The sequence below is a fragment of the Suricata suricatta genome, chromosome 3 (genome assembly GCF_006229205.1).
Source record: "Suricata suricatta isolate VVHF042 chromosome 3, meerkat_22Aug2017_6uvM2_HiC, whole genome shotgun sequence".
Classification (NCBI taxonomy): domain Eukaryota; kingdom Metazoa; phylum Chordata; class Mammalia; order Carnivora; family Herpestidae; genus Suricata; species Suricata suricatta.
The window spans coordinates 175,069,913-175,081,819 of NC_043702.1; the positions used below are offsets into that span (position 1 = coordinate 175,069,913).

The following is an 11,907-nucleotide window of genomic DNA, read 5'->3' on the forward strand; positions in this document are numbered from 1 at the left end:
GAACTATGCTTCTCCTCTCGAGGTCCCCAGACGCACAGCCAAAGACAGTTAAGACGTCTACCCTTGCTGCCGTCCTCGTTGGGGTCTGCCCTTGCCGCCCTGGGACGCACTCCCGGGCCTCGCTCCCGCGCAGCGGGCGGCCCTGGCGGCGGGCGGCGGGGGGCGGGGCGCCGCAGCCCTGACAGCCTTGTGCCCTGTGCCCGCAGCTCCCCCTGACGGGCAGCACGTTCCACGACCAGATCGCCATGCTGAGCCACCGCTGCTTCAACGCCCTCACCAACAGCTTCCAGCCCTCCTTGCTCGGCCGCAAGATCCTGGCCGCCGTCATCATGAAGAAGGCCTCCGACGACCTGGGGGTCGTGGTCAGCTTGGGGACAGGTCGGTGAAGCCCCTCCGGGGGCGGGGACCGCGGCAGGGGCGGGCTCTGTGCGCGTGGTCGTGACCTCACCGGAGGCTGGCTGTGCCCCGTGGAGAGGTCACCCACCGGCCCTCCCACTGCCAGGGAACCGCTGTGTGAAGGGCGACTCCCTCAGCCTGAAGGGGGAGACCGTCAACGACTGCCACGCAGAGATCATCTCCCGGAGAGGTTTCATCAGGTGCGCCGCCCCGCCCCCCGCGCCTCGGCCCCGCCCCTCCGCGACGGGAGGGGGGCGCACCTTTCGCCTGGACGGCTGTCCTCACGGGCGCCATCCCACAGGTTCCTCTACAGCGAGCTGATGAAGTACAACCCGCAGACCGCGAAGGACAGCATCTTCGAGCCCGCGAAGGGAGGAGAGAAGCTCCAGATCAAGAAGACCGTGTCCTTCCACCTGTACATCAGGTCCGTGCACCCCGGGTCCCTCCACCTACACGTCAGGTCCCTGCGCCCCGGGTCCCTACACCAGCACGTCAGGTCTGAGAGTCTGCAGGTAGCCCCTAGCAGTCCCCCGGTTGGTGCCCAAGGGCGTCCTGGCTGGCGGAGCGTGGCGCCCCCTGGGCTGCAGGGCAGGGCCTGGCCACCTCCCTATGCACTGCTCCCCAGCCCCGGGCTCCGGCCAGGCCGTCTGCACAGGCAGGCCCTGACGGCCACCCCATCTTGCAGCACAGCCCCGTGTGGGGACGGTGCCCTCTTTGACAAGTCCTGCAGCGACCGGGCCGTGGAGAGCACCGAGTCCCGCCACTACCCTGTCTTCGAGAACCCCAAGCAGGGCAAGCTGCGCACCAAGGTGGAGAACGGTGAGTGACACGGCCCCATGGGAAGGCTCGCCGGGCCCCAGGCCCATCTCGGGGACAAGGGCATGGCCGCCACCCTCTCAGCGCCTGTTGCTGGAGCACGAGGGCGTGGACAGGCGTGGTCCACAGGGAGGTCAGGCTTCCACTCAGAGTCTGGGAAGGTGCCCCCCTGGAACTCAGGGGACAGACAGAGCCCGGCCAGAAACACAAGTTCCCTGGAGGAGTTGATCCTTACTGCCGGGGCCGGGGGCCACGCAGGAAAGTCGGGAAGCAGGAAGTGCATGCATGCCGAGATGTGGCATCCTCCCCACTGCCCTGGGCTGTCCTCTCGGCCACCCTGATGCCCTCAGGCCGGGTCACCTCCCTGCCCAGGACCCAGCAGCTGGCCCCTGGGTGTGTCCCCAGAAGGTGGGAGCCGCCCCAGGGCCCGCCCACCGGTGAATAAACAAAGCGGCTCCGTCCCACTGAGGTCCTGCTGGCACCTCAGTTGACCCTGAGGGCACACCGAGTGAGGGCGGCCAGCCACAGAAGGTCACATGCCCTGTGGCTCCGGTCATGTGACATGTCCGGAGGACAGAGAGAGAAGGTGGACCCGAGGCTCCCCGGGGCCAGGGCGAGGGGCGAGGAGCGTCCTGACTGAGGGGAGGGCCATGGCCCAGAACCGGGCGTCCACGTGGGCGAAGCCGATCTCAGTGAAGCTGTTGCTCAGGACAGAAATGAGGGACACCTGGTGGGCTCAGTCAGAAGAGCATGTGACCCACAGTCCTCGGGTCACGCGTCGAGCCCCACGTTGGGTGTGGCGCTGACTGTAGACCGTGCATAGAGGCCAAAGCCGCAGGCCCACTGGCTCTTTGTACAACCTGGACAAGCACACCTCTCGCTGCCTCAGGGCCTTTGCTTGTGCCTCCCTCTGTGTCTAAAACTGTCACTCACCTGTTCTCCTTCACGTCTCTGCTGTGCTGGCAAGTCCATCCCTAACAGCCCCGCCTTCCTCCTGGCTCCGGGCACCATTGCCGTTCAAAGTTCATGTGCGCGCGCGCGTGTGTGTGTGTGTGTGTGTGTGTGTGTGTGTGTGGGGAGCGCTTTGTGTGCTTACCGTCTGTCCTCCCCCCTCACCCGCTCACACGCTCCGGGGGCACCCCCACGTTCCCAGCACCGCCCGGTCCGGCGTTTGCATCAGAGGATGAGTTCGCCAGAGCCTTGGCCCAAGCGCGAGGTGTAGAAATCCCACGCGGGAGTGGCCTGGCCCAGGGTCCCCCACGGCTCTGACCCACGTCCCTCCACAGGGGAAGGCACAATCCCGGTGGAATCCAGTGACATCGTGCCCACGTGGGACGGCATTCGGCTCGGGGAGCGACTCCGGACCATGTCCTGCAGCGACAAGATCCTGCGCTGGAACGTGCTTGGCCTGCAGGGGGCGCTGCTGACGCACTTCCTGCAGCCCGTGTATCTCAAGTCCGTCACCCTGGGTAAGGTCACCCTGGGTGGGGTCCCCGCGGCCGAGGCCGTGGGCTCAGGCAGCGCGAACGCTCCCGGGGCCGCCTCGCACTGGGTCACAGAAAACAGGTGCCAGCTCCAGTGTCACCTGGAGCTGAAGCGCCTGCAGGTGTGACCTCCCAAGCAGGTGCCGGCTCTGCCCTCACGGCCCCTGCCCCGCGGCCTCCACGGCGGGCACAGACGGGCAGGGTCTCCTCTGTGCACACAGGCTATCTGTTCAGCCAAGGGCATCTGACTCGTGCCATCTGCTGCCGTGTGACAAGGGACGGGAGTGCCTTCGAGGACGGACTGCGGCCCCCCTTTATCGTCAACCACCCCAAGGTGTGCAGCCCAGTCCGTTTTCCCCGGACGTTTCCTCCTGTCCACATAAGCCGGTCTGTGGCACCCTGCGCATGCTGCGGGCAGGGAGGGCGCCGTCCCTGGCGTCCCAGGAGCTGGCCCTTTGGACGCCGAGGGCTTTCTTCTCCCTCTTTAGCCCATTTGAGTCGAGGAGGGGTCAGTAAGTCTAGAGTCTTCACCAAACACAATCCTAGGTACGGGGAAAGGTCCCAAGCCACCCCCGTCCCTGGGAGCCCCCAGTCCCGGCCCCGGGACCTCCCCTGGAAGTCTCCATCTTTCCCGTCGCTCTCGGGATCCCTAGGTTGGCCGAGTCAGCGTGTACGACTCCAAGAGGCAGTCCGGGAAGACGAAAGAGACCAGTGTCAACTGGTGCCTGGCTGACGGCTACGAGCTGGAGATCCTGGACGGGACCAGAGGCACCGTGGACGGGTGAGGGCCTGGGGCCGCCCCCGCATCCCCCTTCTCTGTCCCCGTGCTCCCCTGCCCCTCTGCCCCTCTGTCCCAGGGCTCCCCACATCCCAGGCTCCCCCACATCTCTGTCCCGGGGCTCCCCCCTCATCCCCAGGCTCCCCTGTCCCTCTGTCCCCAGGTTCCCCTGTCCCCACGTCCCCAGGCTCCCCTCCCCCATCCCCAGGCTCCCCTGCCCCTCGGTGCCCCCCCCCTGCCCAGCAGTAATGAGCACTCTTGTTCCTCCAGGCCTCGGAACGAGCTTTCCCGGGTCTCCAAAAAGAGCATTTTTCTCCTGTTTAAGAAACTCTGCTCCTTCCGGTACCGCAGGGATCTCCTCAGACTCTCGTACGGGGAGGCCAAGAAGGCCGCCCGTGACTACGAGGTGGCCAAGAACTACTTCAAGAAGGGCCTGAGGGACATGGGCTACGGGAACTGGATCAGCAAGCCGCAGGAGGAGAAGAACTTCTACCTCTGCCCCGTGTAGCGGGGCGCCGGGCGGGGGCACGCCTGGGCCGGGCTCCTGCCTGCCCCGCCTCTGTAGGGTGCCCACCCGCCCCTGCCCTGCCTGCAGGGGCGGGGGGAGGCGCGTCTTCTCTTCCCACAGCCCACGGCCTGCTCAGCCCCACTTGGCGTCCCGCGGCCCCTCCCTGTGTTGCATCGAGCTCTGAGTCCCGGCAGGGCTGGGGCTCCGCCCCCATCCGTAAGCCCCTCCCCCACTGCCCTGTGTGGTCCCTCCTCCTCCTCGTGGAGTTCCTCCTTCTCCCAGAGGGTACTAGGTGAACTTCGCTGGGTGAAACATCTGGAAGTCAGGTGGTCCCCGAGCCTTCCTTCAGTCTTGCACTTTAGCCGGCAGCGGGGCGGGGCGGCCCAGGGCGGCCCAGTCGGCGCAGAGGGCCCTGGGGGCGGCACCAACCACCCCAGGGGGCGCGGACCTGCCTGGCCAGGCCGCAGGTGGCCTCCCAGAGCATTCCTGGGGGTCTGTCCTGCCAGCAGGGGACAGCAGGGCCACAGAGCCCGAGCCACTGGCGGGAGGCGTCCTAGGTGGCAGGTCCTCTCCACCCAGATAATCAGGACTTAGGGCACAAGGTCACGGTGGGTCGGACCACTGTACCGCTAGCGTTTCTCGTGACAGCGGCGCCAAGGGAAGCTGACAGAGTCGTGGGTAAATTGTCATAAATGTGGATTCTTAATTGCTGCAGATAACCTGTGATTGCACAGATTTAAAAATCAGACGTAACTTTCCATTGACCCAAGTGCTGTCTGAGGTGGCTTTGGGAGGGCGGCTCACGGGCCTGAATCTTCTTGCCCGTTAGGGGGTCATTGGAGGGTCAGCGCTTGACAGGAGTCGTAGGGGCACAGCGGCTGGTCCAGAGCCCTGCAAGGCGGGGCCTGGTCTGCACCTCGAGCGGGTGTCGACTCCCGGGTCCCAGCTCCGGTCTGGGGAGCCATCTCGAGCCCGAGCCCAGGATGTGCTTAAAGGCCGGTGCCCACCCTGCCCCCCAGACCTGAGCCTGCCTCCAGGTGGGGGCTGTGTGTGGCCGAGAAGGCCCCACGCCGGCGCCCCGAGATGCCTGCCCTCCCCCATGCCCCCCACTACTGCCGAGGCGGCCCGACCACCCCCTCCTTCGGCACCGGATACGCCCATGTTCACACTTCTGTTCTCGTGGCTACTGTTCCCTCTGTGCTTTTGACCAAAAATTGACCAAAATAAACAAAACCCAAGTTTCTAAAGTACACTGAAGATGTCTTCACGGATCGGCCAAGTGTCCTCAGGAAACGTAGGGAGGCGGTGCCCGTCCGGGGGGGAGGGGGGAGGCCCGTGCAGCGCCCCTGCTCTGCCTTGGGCGTTGGGACTCCAGCTCTGACCCAGCTGCCCCTTGACCGGGAGCTCGAGGGCCCTGGAAGCTGCAGCCACGCCCGAGGTCAGAGGAGACCCCGCAGACTGGCCGGGTTTCCGCGGCCGGAGGAGGTGTGTGCTGGAGACGCTGCTGGGCGGGGCCTGGGCGGGGCCTGGGCGGGGCCTGGGCCCCTCTGCGCCCCACAACCTCGCGGCCCCTGCCGTGCTCTACTTTCCCGTCCAGTGTGTGTTTTTAGTAACCAGGACGCCCTGTTACTTTTTTTAAATGATCTTTGTAGTTGATTTGTCCGGACTGTGGCTCTTGTCCCCCCTCCGATCATCACTTGTGAAGCCGTCGCCGCTGGAGCTGCGTCCTGCAGGCACGCGGAGCGGCCTTGTGGGAGGGGCCCTGGTGTGACCCCAGGCGCGGGCGGGAAGAGACCAAGCTCAGACTTGGTGTGGCCGTGGCTCTTATGTGTCCCTTGGTAACAGTGACTCACGTTATACATTCCTCATAAATAAAAACAAAGGAGACTGAATTGTTAGAAAGCCTCCCGTCTTGGCTTCCTGGGGGCAGGGTCCGGGGGACAGACGGAGCTGTGGTCCTGGGGTGCCTGCTTGCCCTGCTCTGCCTTGTGGAAGGCCCTGGCCTGTTTCTTCCGTCGGAGTTTCCAGGAGAATGACCCCCGTCCAAGGGTGGTTTAGTCCACAGTCTCCACCAGACTCATCCCGTCTTTTTAAAAACAACATTTCGACCAAGAAACACAAAGTGCCTGACAGGGAGGCTGAGTCCCAGCAAAGCCTCCTTCCCAGTCCACTCCACGGATGGGACATTTGAGGCCGGTGACATGTCCTGGAGCACACCAGGGACCACAGCTCTGCATGGCTGTCATTCGTGGTCTGAGAGACCCCGAGCTGAGTCAGCTGGACGCTCTCCAAAGCCCGCAAGGGGGCACGTCTGCCCCTGCCGTCTGCCCCCGCCGGGACCCACCGGGAGCCAGTTCGGCGGCCCCGGGGCTCTGGGATGAGGGCAGACTCCACACCCAATGCACGTGCCGGACGGGCGTGCAGAGGGACTGAGAGGCCCCCCCCCCCCCACTCCAAGTGGGCTGGGGACACCAACGGGCTTGGGGAGGGGTCCCCAGCTTGTTTTGGGTGCAAGAGGCCCACAGTTTAACACCCTTCTGGGTTGGGGCCCAGAGCAGAGGGGTTTCATGCAGACGGCAGCAGGGAGGAGACCCAGCCAATCCTGCCTCTGGGGCCCCTTCTTAGGAAGGGACGCCCTCCCCTGCCGCTGGAGCTGCCTCCGGGCTCTGTGGACTCTGGGCCCAGCCATCCGGCCCTTTCTTTTCCATTCGATGGATGCTCGTGTAGGGCACAAATCAGTCCCTGGAGTTACTGCTGACCTTCAGTACCGACTTCCATGCCTCACGAGCCATTTTTCCAGCAGGCCCTGGGTCCCCAAATTTGCCAACCCCGGCCCCCAAACACAACAGAGGCAAGAGAGCTTTGGAAACAACTTTCTTTACGAGAATGTCCAGTTCCTAACGAGTCTGGCCTGGAGTTGGCTGGGACCGGTGCGACTATTCCAGAAGCACAGACAGGGGAGACCAAGGCCACTGGGGGGAGGGGAAAAGTGAGGGGGGTAGGCATCCTGGTGACCCCTAGCCCTAGAGTCCCTTAGGAGCCACGTGACAGCCAGCCAGGCTGCTGGGCCAGCTGGGACAAACATTGAAGGGTGCCGCTTCTCGCTGTGTGACAGCAGCCCACGCAGGGGAGGCAGCGGGCTAAGAGCTGGCGTCCATTCCGGCCGGGACTGGATTCAGAGGCACCCTCCCCTCCCCCAGCCCGCCGCCTGCCGCCCCTGCACCTCTCTGAGGAGTCTTCTGTCCACGGGAGCCCCTTGCTCGAAGGCTGTCCCGGGAACACAGGGCTGGGGCTGGGGGGGCGGGAGTGGGCCCCCGGACCCTGTCGCCCTCCCTGCAGGGCCTTCTGCTGCGGGGAAGGCCGCCGCGAGGCAGCGGGTCTGCTTGCTTCTCCGTGTCCAGTAACTCGGTCCAGGTGGCCCGGTGTCAGACGCCTCGCGGCCGAGAAACTGCCGGCCTCCTGCCGCAGCAGAGCCATCCAGAGCAGCCGGCCAGCGTGGTGTCACACGGCCTGTGCGCCCGTCCCTGATGGAGACCGGGCCGGCTGGCTGCCTCAGCGCCCCTCCCAAGCCCACCTTGCTCGGCCTTCGGTCCAGCGTCCTCTGCCCTCCAGACTCAGGGCCCGGAGCTGAGCACCCGACTCTCTCCAGAGACGGCCCCAGGGATGCCCCTGGCAGCATGAGGGAGGCGGGCTGTGTCTCCCGAGGGCCCAAGCCTGTCCTAACGGAGCAGTGGGCCCCCCACCCCCGTCCTCTCCTCCCCTCCACGGCAGGGTCCCCGAAGGCGGCGCCCAGACATGGGGGTGGCGCTGCCCCGGGGCCCAGCCCCGTTACCCTGTCATATGCAGCCACTCAGCCCGCCTGTTCTCCCTGTTTTGCAGACGACGGTGAACAAGGTCAGAGCAAAGCGCTTACCCACGTGTTTGGGCCTCAGTTTCCTCACGTGTCAGCTGCTCCCGGAGCGCTGGGCAGGCTGCCGGCTCAGACCCCTCTAGCATTTTCGGTGACTCACTTAGACAACAGCCACTTGCGGGAAGTACTTAACAACAGTTGTTCAGGCTCCTGGGTGCTTCCCCAGGCCTGGGAGTTGGTGTGGGTCCGCGCACAGCACGGGCAATGCTCTGGAAGAGGGGAGTCTCCACGGGGCCAAGATGCCGCCCTCAGGGGAGGCGAGCCGGTCCCGCGGGGGGGGGGGGGGGCCGGGCACGAGCCGAGGCCATCGGGGCCAGGAGCTGGCGGACGTCCTGACAAGCCCGGCCCGGCCCAGGGGCTCGGAGCTCACGCCCGAGTGCGAGCAGGCGACTCCAGAGGGAGCTCGGGGTCAGGGCTGGAGTCCGGCCCAGGAACGGGACGCTGCTTTGCGGAAAGCACTTCAGAGAGAGGCATGGCCATCAGACACACCGAGCATCCCCCCATCCCCCCGGGATGTTCTCCAGTCCCCAGCTCCCCGGCCCCCATCCTGCTTCCGGGACTTGCTTTGCTCAAGGGAGAGACAGGATGAGGAAAGGGCTGCGAGGGAGGCTGTGGGGACAGTCAGTGAGCCCAGCGCCCAGCTCTGCCTGCACCCCCCAGACCGCACGCTCACAAAGCGTCTGCTCCGTGTCGGGGACGGAGCCGGCTTCCCCACGAGTCTCCGGCCTCCTCCCGGCCTCCTCCCGGCCTCCCCACGATGGGCCGGTCCTACGCCCACATTGGAGATGAGCGCCCCAAGGCCCAGCGAGGCACGGACACTAGAACCCACATGCCCCGCCCCGTCAGCACTGCCCCCATCTCTGCTGTGCCTGCCCAAGCCTGGGGAGGGTGGCACCGGAGGAGAGCCCGGCCTGCTGCCGGCCTCTGGCTGCGCTGGGCAGACTGGCCCCTCTGACCGGCTGGCCCGGCGCTGAGGACGGGCTGGGACCTCAAGTCAGAGCCGCTGGCAGGGGGCGGGCAGGGGGTCCCCGGCCGGTCCCTGGGGGCAGTGTGAGGACACACACTCCACGGCCCAGGGGACAGAAGCAAAGGCCGCAGGGTCTGAGGAGCCAGTGGCGGCCACGAGCTTCTGCCCTAGCCCAGCTCAGGTCTGCTTGGGGGGGGGGGGGGGGGGGGCTGACTCTCCCCTGCCCGGCCCCTCTGCTCAGGGCAGAAAGGTCGGGTCTGCTCAAAGCTAACAGCTTCGGTTTACTGACTCCAAACATGTGGTCAGTTCAAGTGGAAAGAGCTGCGAGCTTGCACGTCGCACACAGTTGGAGAATTTGGACTTGGGCTCCACGCAGGCGCCCGAAGACTCCCCTGGTGCCCAGCCTCGCCCGCCACACCCCGGCCTAAGCACGGAAGGGGCGCAGAGGGGGCACAGAGGGGGCGCCCTTAGAGGCAAAGGGTCTGAGGCTGGGCTGGAGGCCCCCCTGGAACCTGACCTCAGCGCCAGGTGAGCCCCTGAGCAGAGCCCCCAGCCCGCACGCCATCTCTTTAGGTAGCGGCCAAGTCAGGCCACGCCCAGCGCCCCCCGCGCCCCCAGCACCCCCCAGTCCCCCAGCGTCCCCCGCGCCCCCCGCGCCCAGTCCCCCAGCGCCCCCAGTGCCCCCCCCAGTCTGAGTGCCCATAACTGCAGGTGGCTTTGTATCAGGTCACCACAGGGTCGCCGACCCTGCCCCGACCTGGCCCCTCCCCCATCACATCTCAGTCTTCTCCGTCTTCCACTGTCAGCCTCCTGGCCCCCGTCTGCCACCAGAGGTGCTGGGGGGAGGCGCCCCGGTGGCGGGAAAGGATGGATCTGCGGCAGCCCCCCCTCCCAGCACACTTGTCCCCCCTCTGCCCCAAACTACAGTCAGCAGAGGCGGGGGCTGGGGGGGCCTCACTTGGAGCTGGGCGCTGAGTGGCCCGCGTGCAGGAAGCTGGCAGCGGAGAAGTTCTGGAAGAGGGGCTGCAGGAACATGCCGACGGTGCCGAAGACACAGACGAAGACAAAGACCCACAGGAAGAGGCGGTCAATCACCATGGCGACGTACTTCCAGTCCTCGCTCACCTGGACAGCGGACAGAGGAGGGCGCCGTCACGGTCTCACCACCCACACAGGCCACCCTCGCCCTCCACGATCCCAGAGTGGCTGTGCAGAGCATGGCTCCACGGGGCCCCGCTGTCTTCAGGGCCTGTCCATGCTCCCAAGTGTGACAATGACAAATGCGACCCACCCACTGTCCTCAAGGCTCTGGGCCTCGAGCACTTTCTATCTAGAATTCCCATCTTCCCTTTCTCTGCCTGGCGAACTCCCGCACACTCTTTAAAGCCCAAATTGAATGTTACCTCTTGTACAAAGTGCTCTTTCCCGACACTCCTGAGGCGAATGAGCCGCGTGCCCCTGGGCCCTGGGCACTGTGCACATGCCTCGCCACGGGCGCCTCCTGCCGAGCGTGTCTGCCGCCCCCCCCCCCCGCCAGCGGGGAGGTCCCAAGCCACAGGGACCGTCTCCGATTCATTCTAACCCCAGCATGTGCAACAAGTGCCAGCGACAGAACGCGGGAGCCCCGTCCCCAGGCCCCGGGGGCGACAACGGTCCTCACACGGGATCACATCAGTCAGAAGGAGAATAACCCCTGGGTCGGCCACGGCCTCAGAGCCCCCCACTCAGCTTGCCCCAGGGCCTTTGCATGTGCTCGCCTGGGTGCCTGGGAAGGAGGCGGCAGGCAGTGGCTCACCTGGCGCACCTGCACCTACGTGCACCTGGCACCAAGCCCTGCGGTGTGACTGCAGGCAAGATGGACACACGTTGTGGCCGAGGGCCCCGGACCGGCAGGACGCGGGCACCACACAGGCCCCGCACCGGCGGGACGCGGGCACCACACACAGGCGGTACTCACAGGAAACAAAACACAATCTCAGGTGCAATCTGGGATGGCCTCTTTGAAGAAGTGACATTTAGGGTCACAGGGCCAGCAGGAAGGCCCCAGCTGTGGCAGGGACACAGTGACGAGAGAAACAATCAGGCCAAGCCGGGACCTTCAGCCTGCATCCCTCAAAACGCTGATGCCATGAAAAGCAAAGCTGAGAAACGGCTGCAGATCGAAGAAAGCGAAAGACACAGGACAGCGAAACGCAACCTGAGCTCCTAGACCGCGGCGGGAAGTGCCGGGAGGCCGCTCCTGAGAAAGCCGGAAAGAGTGTGATGTGGGCTTCATATCAGATTATTATGTTGATGCTAAATTTCTTGAATTTGATCATCGAACCTGGTTTTGCAAGACAACGTCACTGTCTCAGGATAGACACCCTGAGGCATTTGGGATAAAGCGTCACAATATCTTCTACTTACTCTCAAACAGGAAAATAAAGGTTCATAATAGTAACAGACTTTTAGAAAGATTTCTTACTAGGTAGGCTCCACACCCAACCTGGGGCTTGAATTCACGACCCTGAGACCAAAAACGGCACGCTCTACAGGCGGCCCAGCAAAAAGAAAGGGCATTCCAGCCAGAGACACCAATGCGCGCAAAGGTCCTGAGGTAGCACAGAGCTTCGCTTGCTTAGACTGGTCCAAGGGCTGAGTCAGTGACCCGAGGCAGGGACAGAAGGTACCATGTGAGAAAGAGGCACTGGGAGCCCGCCCTGGTCCAGGCCTCCAGGCCGGGCGGTCAGGCGCAGATGCGGACAAGGATTTTGGAGGCTGTGCTCACAGGACAGGGTGACTGCGGACTGGGATGGTGGGGGAGGTAAGGGAGAAAGAGAGGGGTCAAGGAGAACTATAGGATTCTGATCTGGGCCACCAGGTGGACGGGATGCTATTTACTTAAAGGTGGGGAGGCTGGAGGAGAAGCAGCCGGCGTAGACGGGGCACTGGAGCTTGGACGCGTGAGTCTGAGGAGTCCAAGTAGGCCACTGCGCCCCAGGCACCCAGCGCAGTGCACGCGCGCGTGGCACCGGCGGACTGCGGCAGGGCCAGGGGGAGGAGACAGGG

The 11,907-nt window shown here is 65.0% G+C and overlaps 1 protein-coding gene across 1 annotated transcript in view; it reads left to right on the forward strand.

Annotated features, from left to right (window-relative positions):
* Nucleotides 1-5,234, forward strand: part of ADAR (adenosine deaminase RNA specific) — a 17,892-nt gene extending 12,658 nt beyond the window's left edge. Inside the window, exons 7-14 of the mRNA XM_029933469.1 lie at nt 207-378; nt 503-596; nt 698-820; nt 1,082-1,215; nt 2,499-2,681; nt 2,918-3,030; nt 3,350-3,477; nt 3,745-5,234. Of these exons, the coding sequence (XP_029789329.1) occupies nt 207-378; nt 503-596; nt 698-820; nt 1,082-1,215; nt 2,499-2,681; nt 2,918-3,030; nt 3,350-3,477; nt 3,745-3,982 (1,185 nt within the window). The 3' untranslated portion in view covers nt 3,983-5,234. The remainder of the gene's footprint in view (nt 1-206; nt 379-502; nt 597-697; nt 821-1,081; nt 1,216-2,498; nt 2,682-2,917; nt 3,031-3,349; nt 3,478-3,744) is intronic.
* Nucleotides 5,235-11,907: the final 6,673 nt, after the last annotated feature.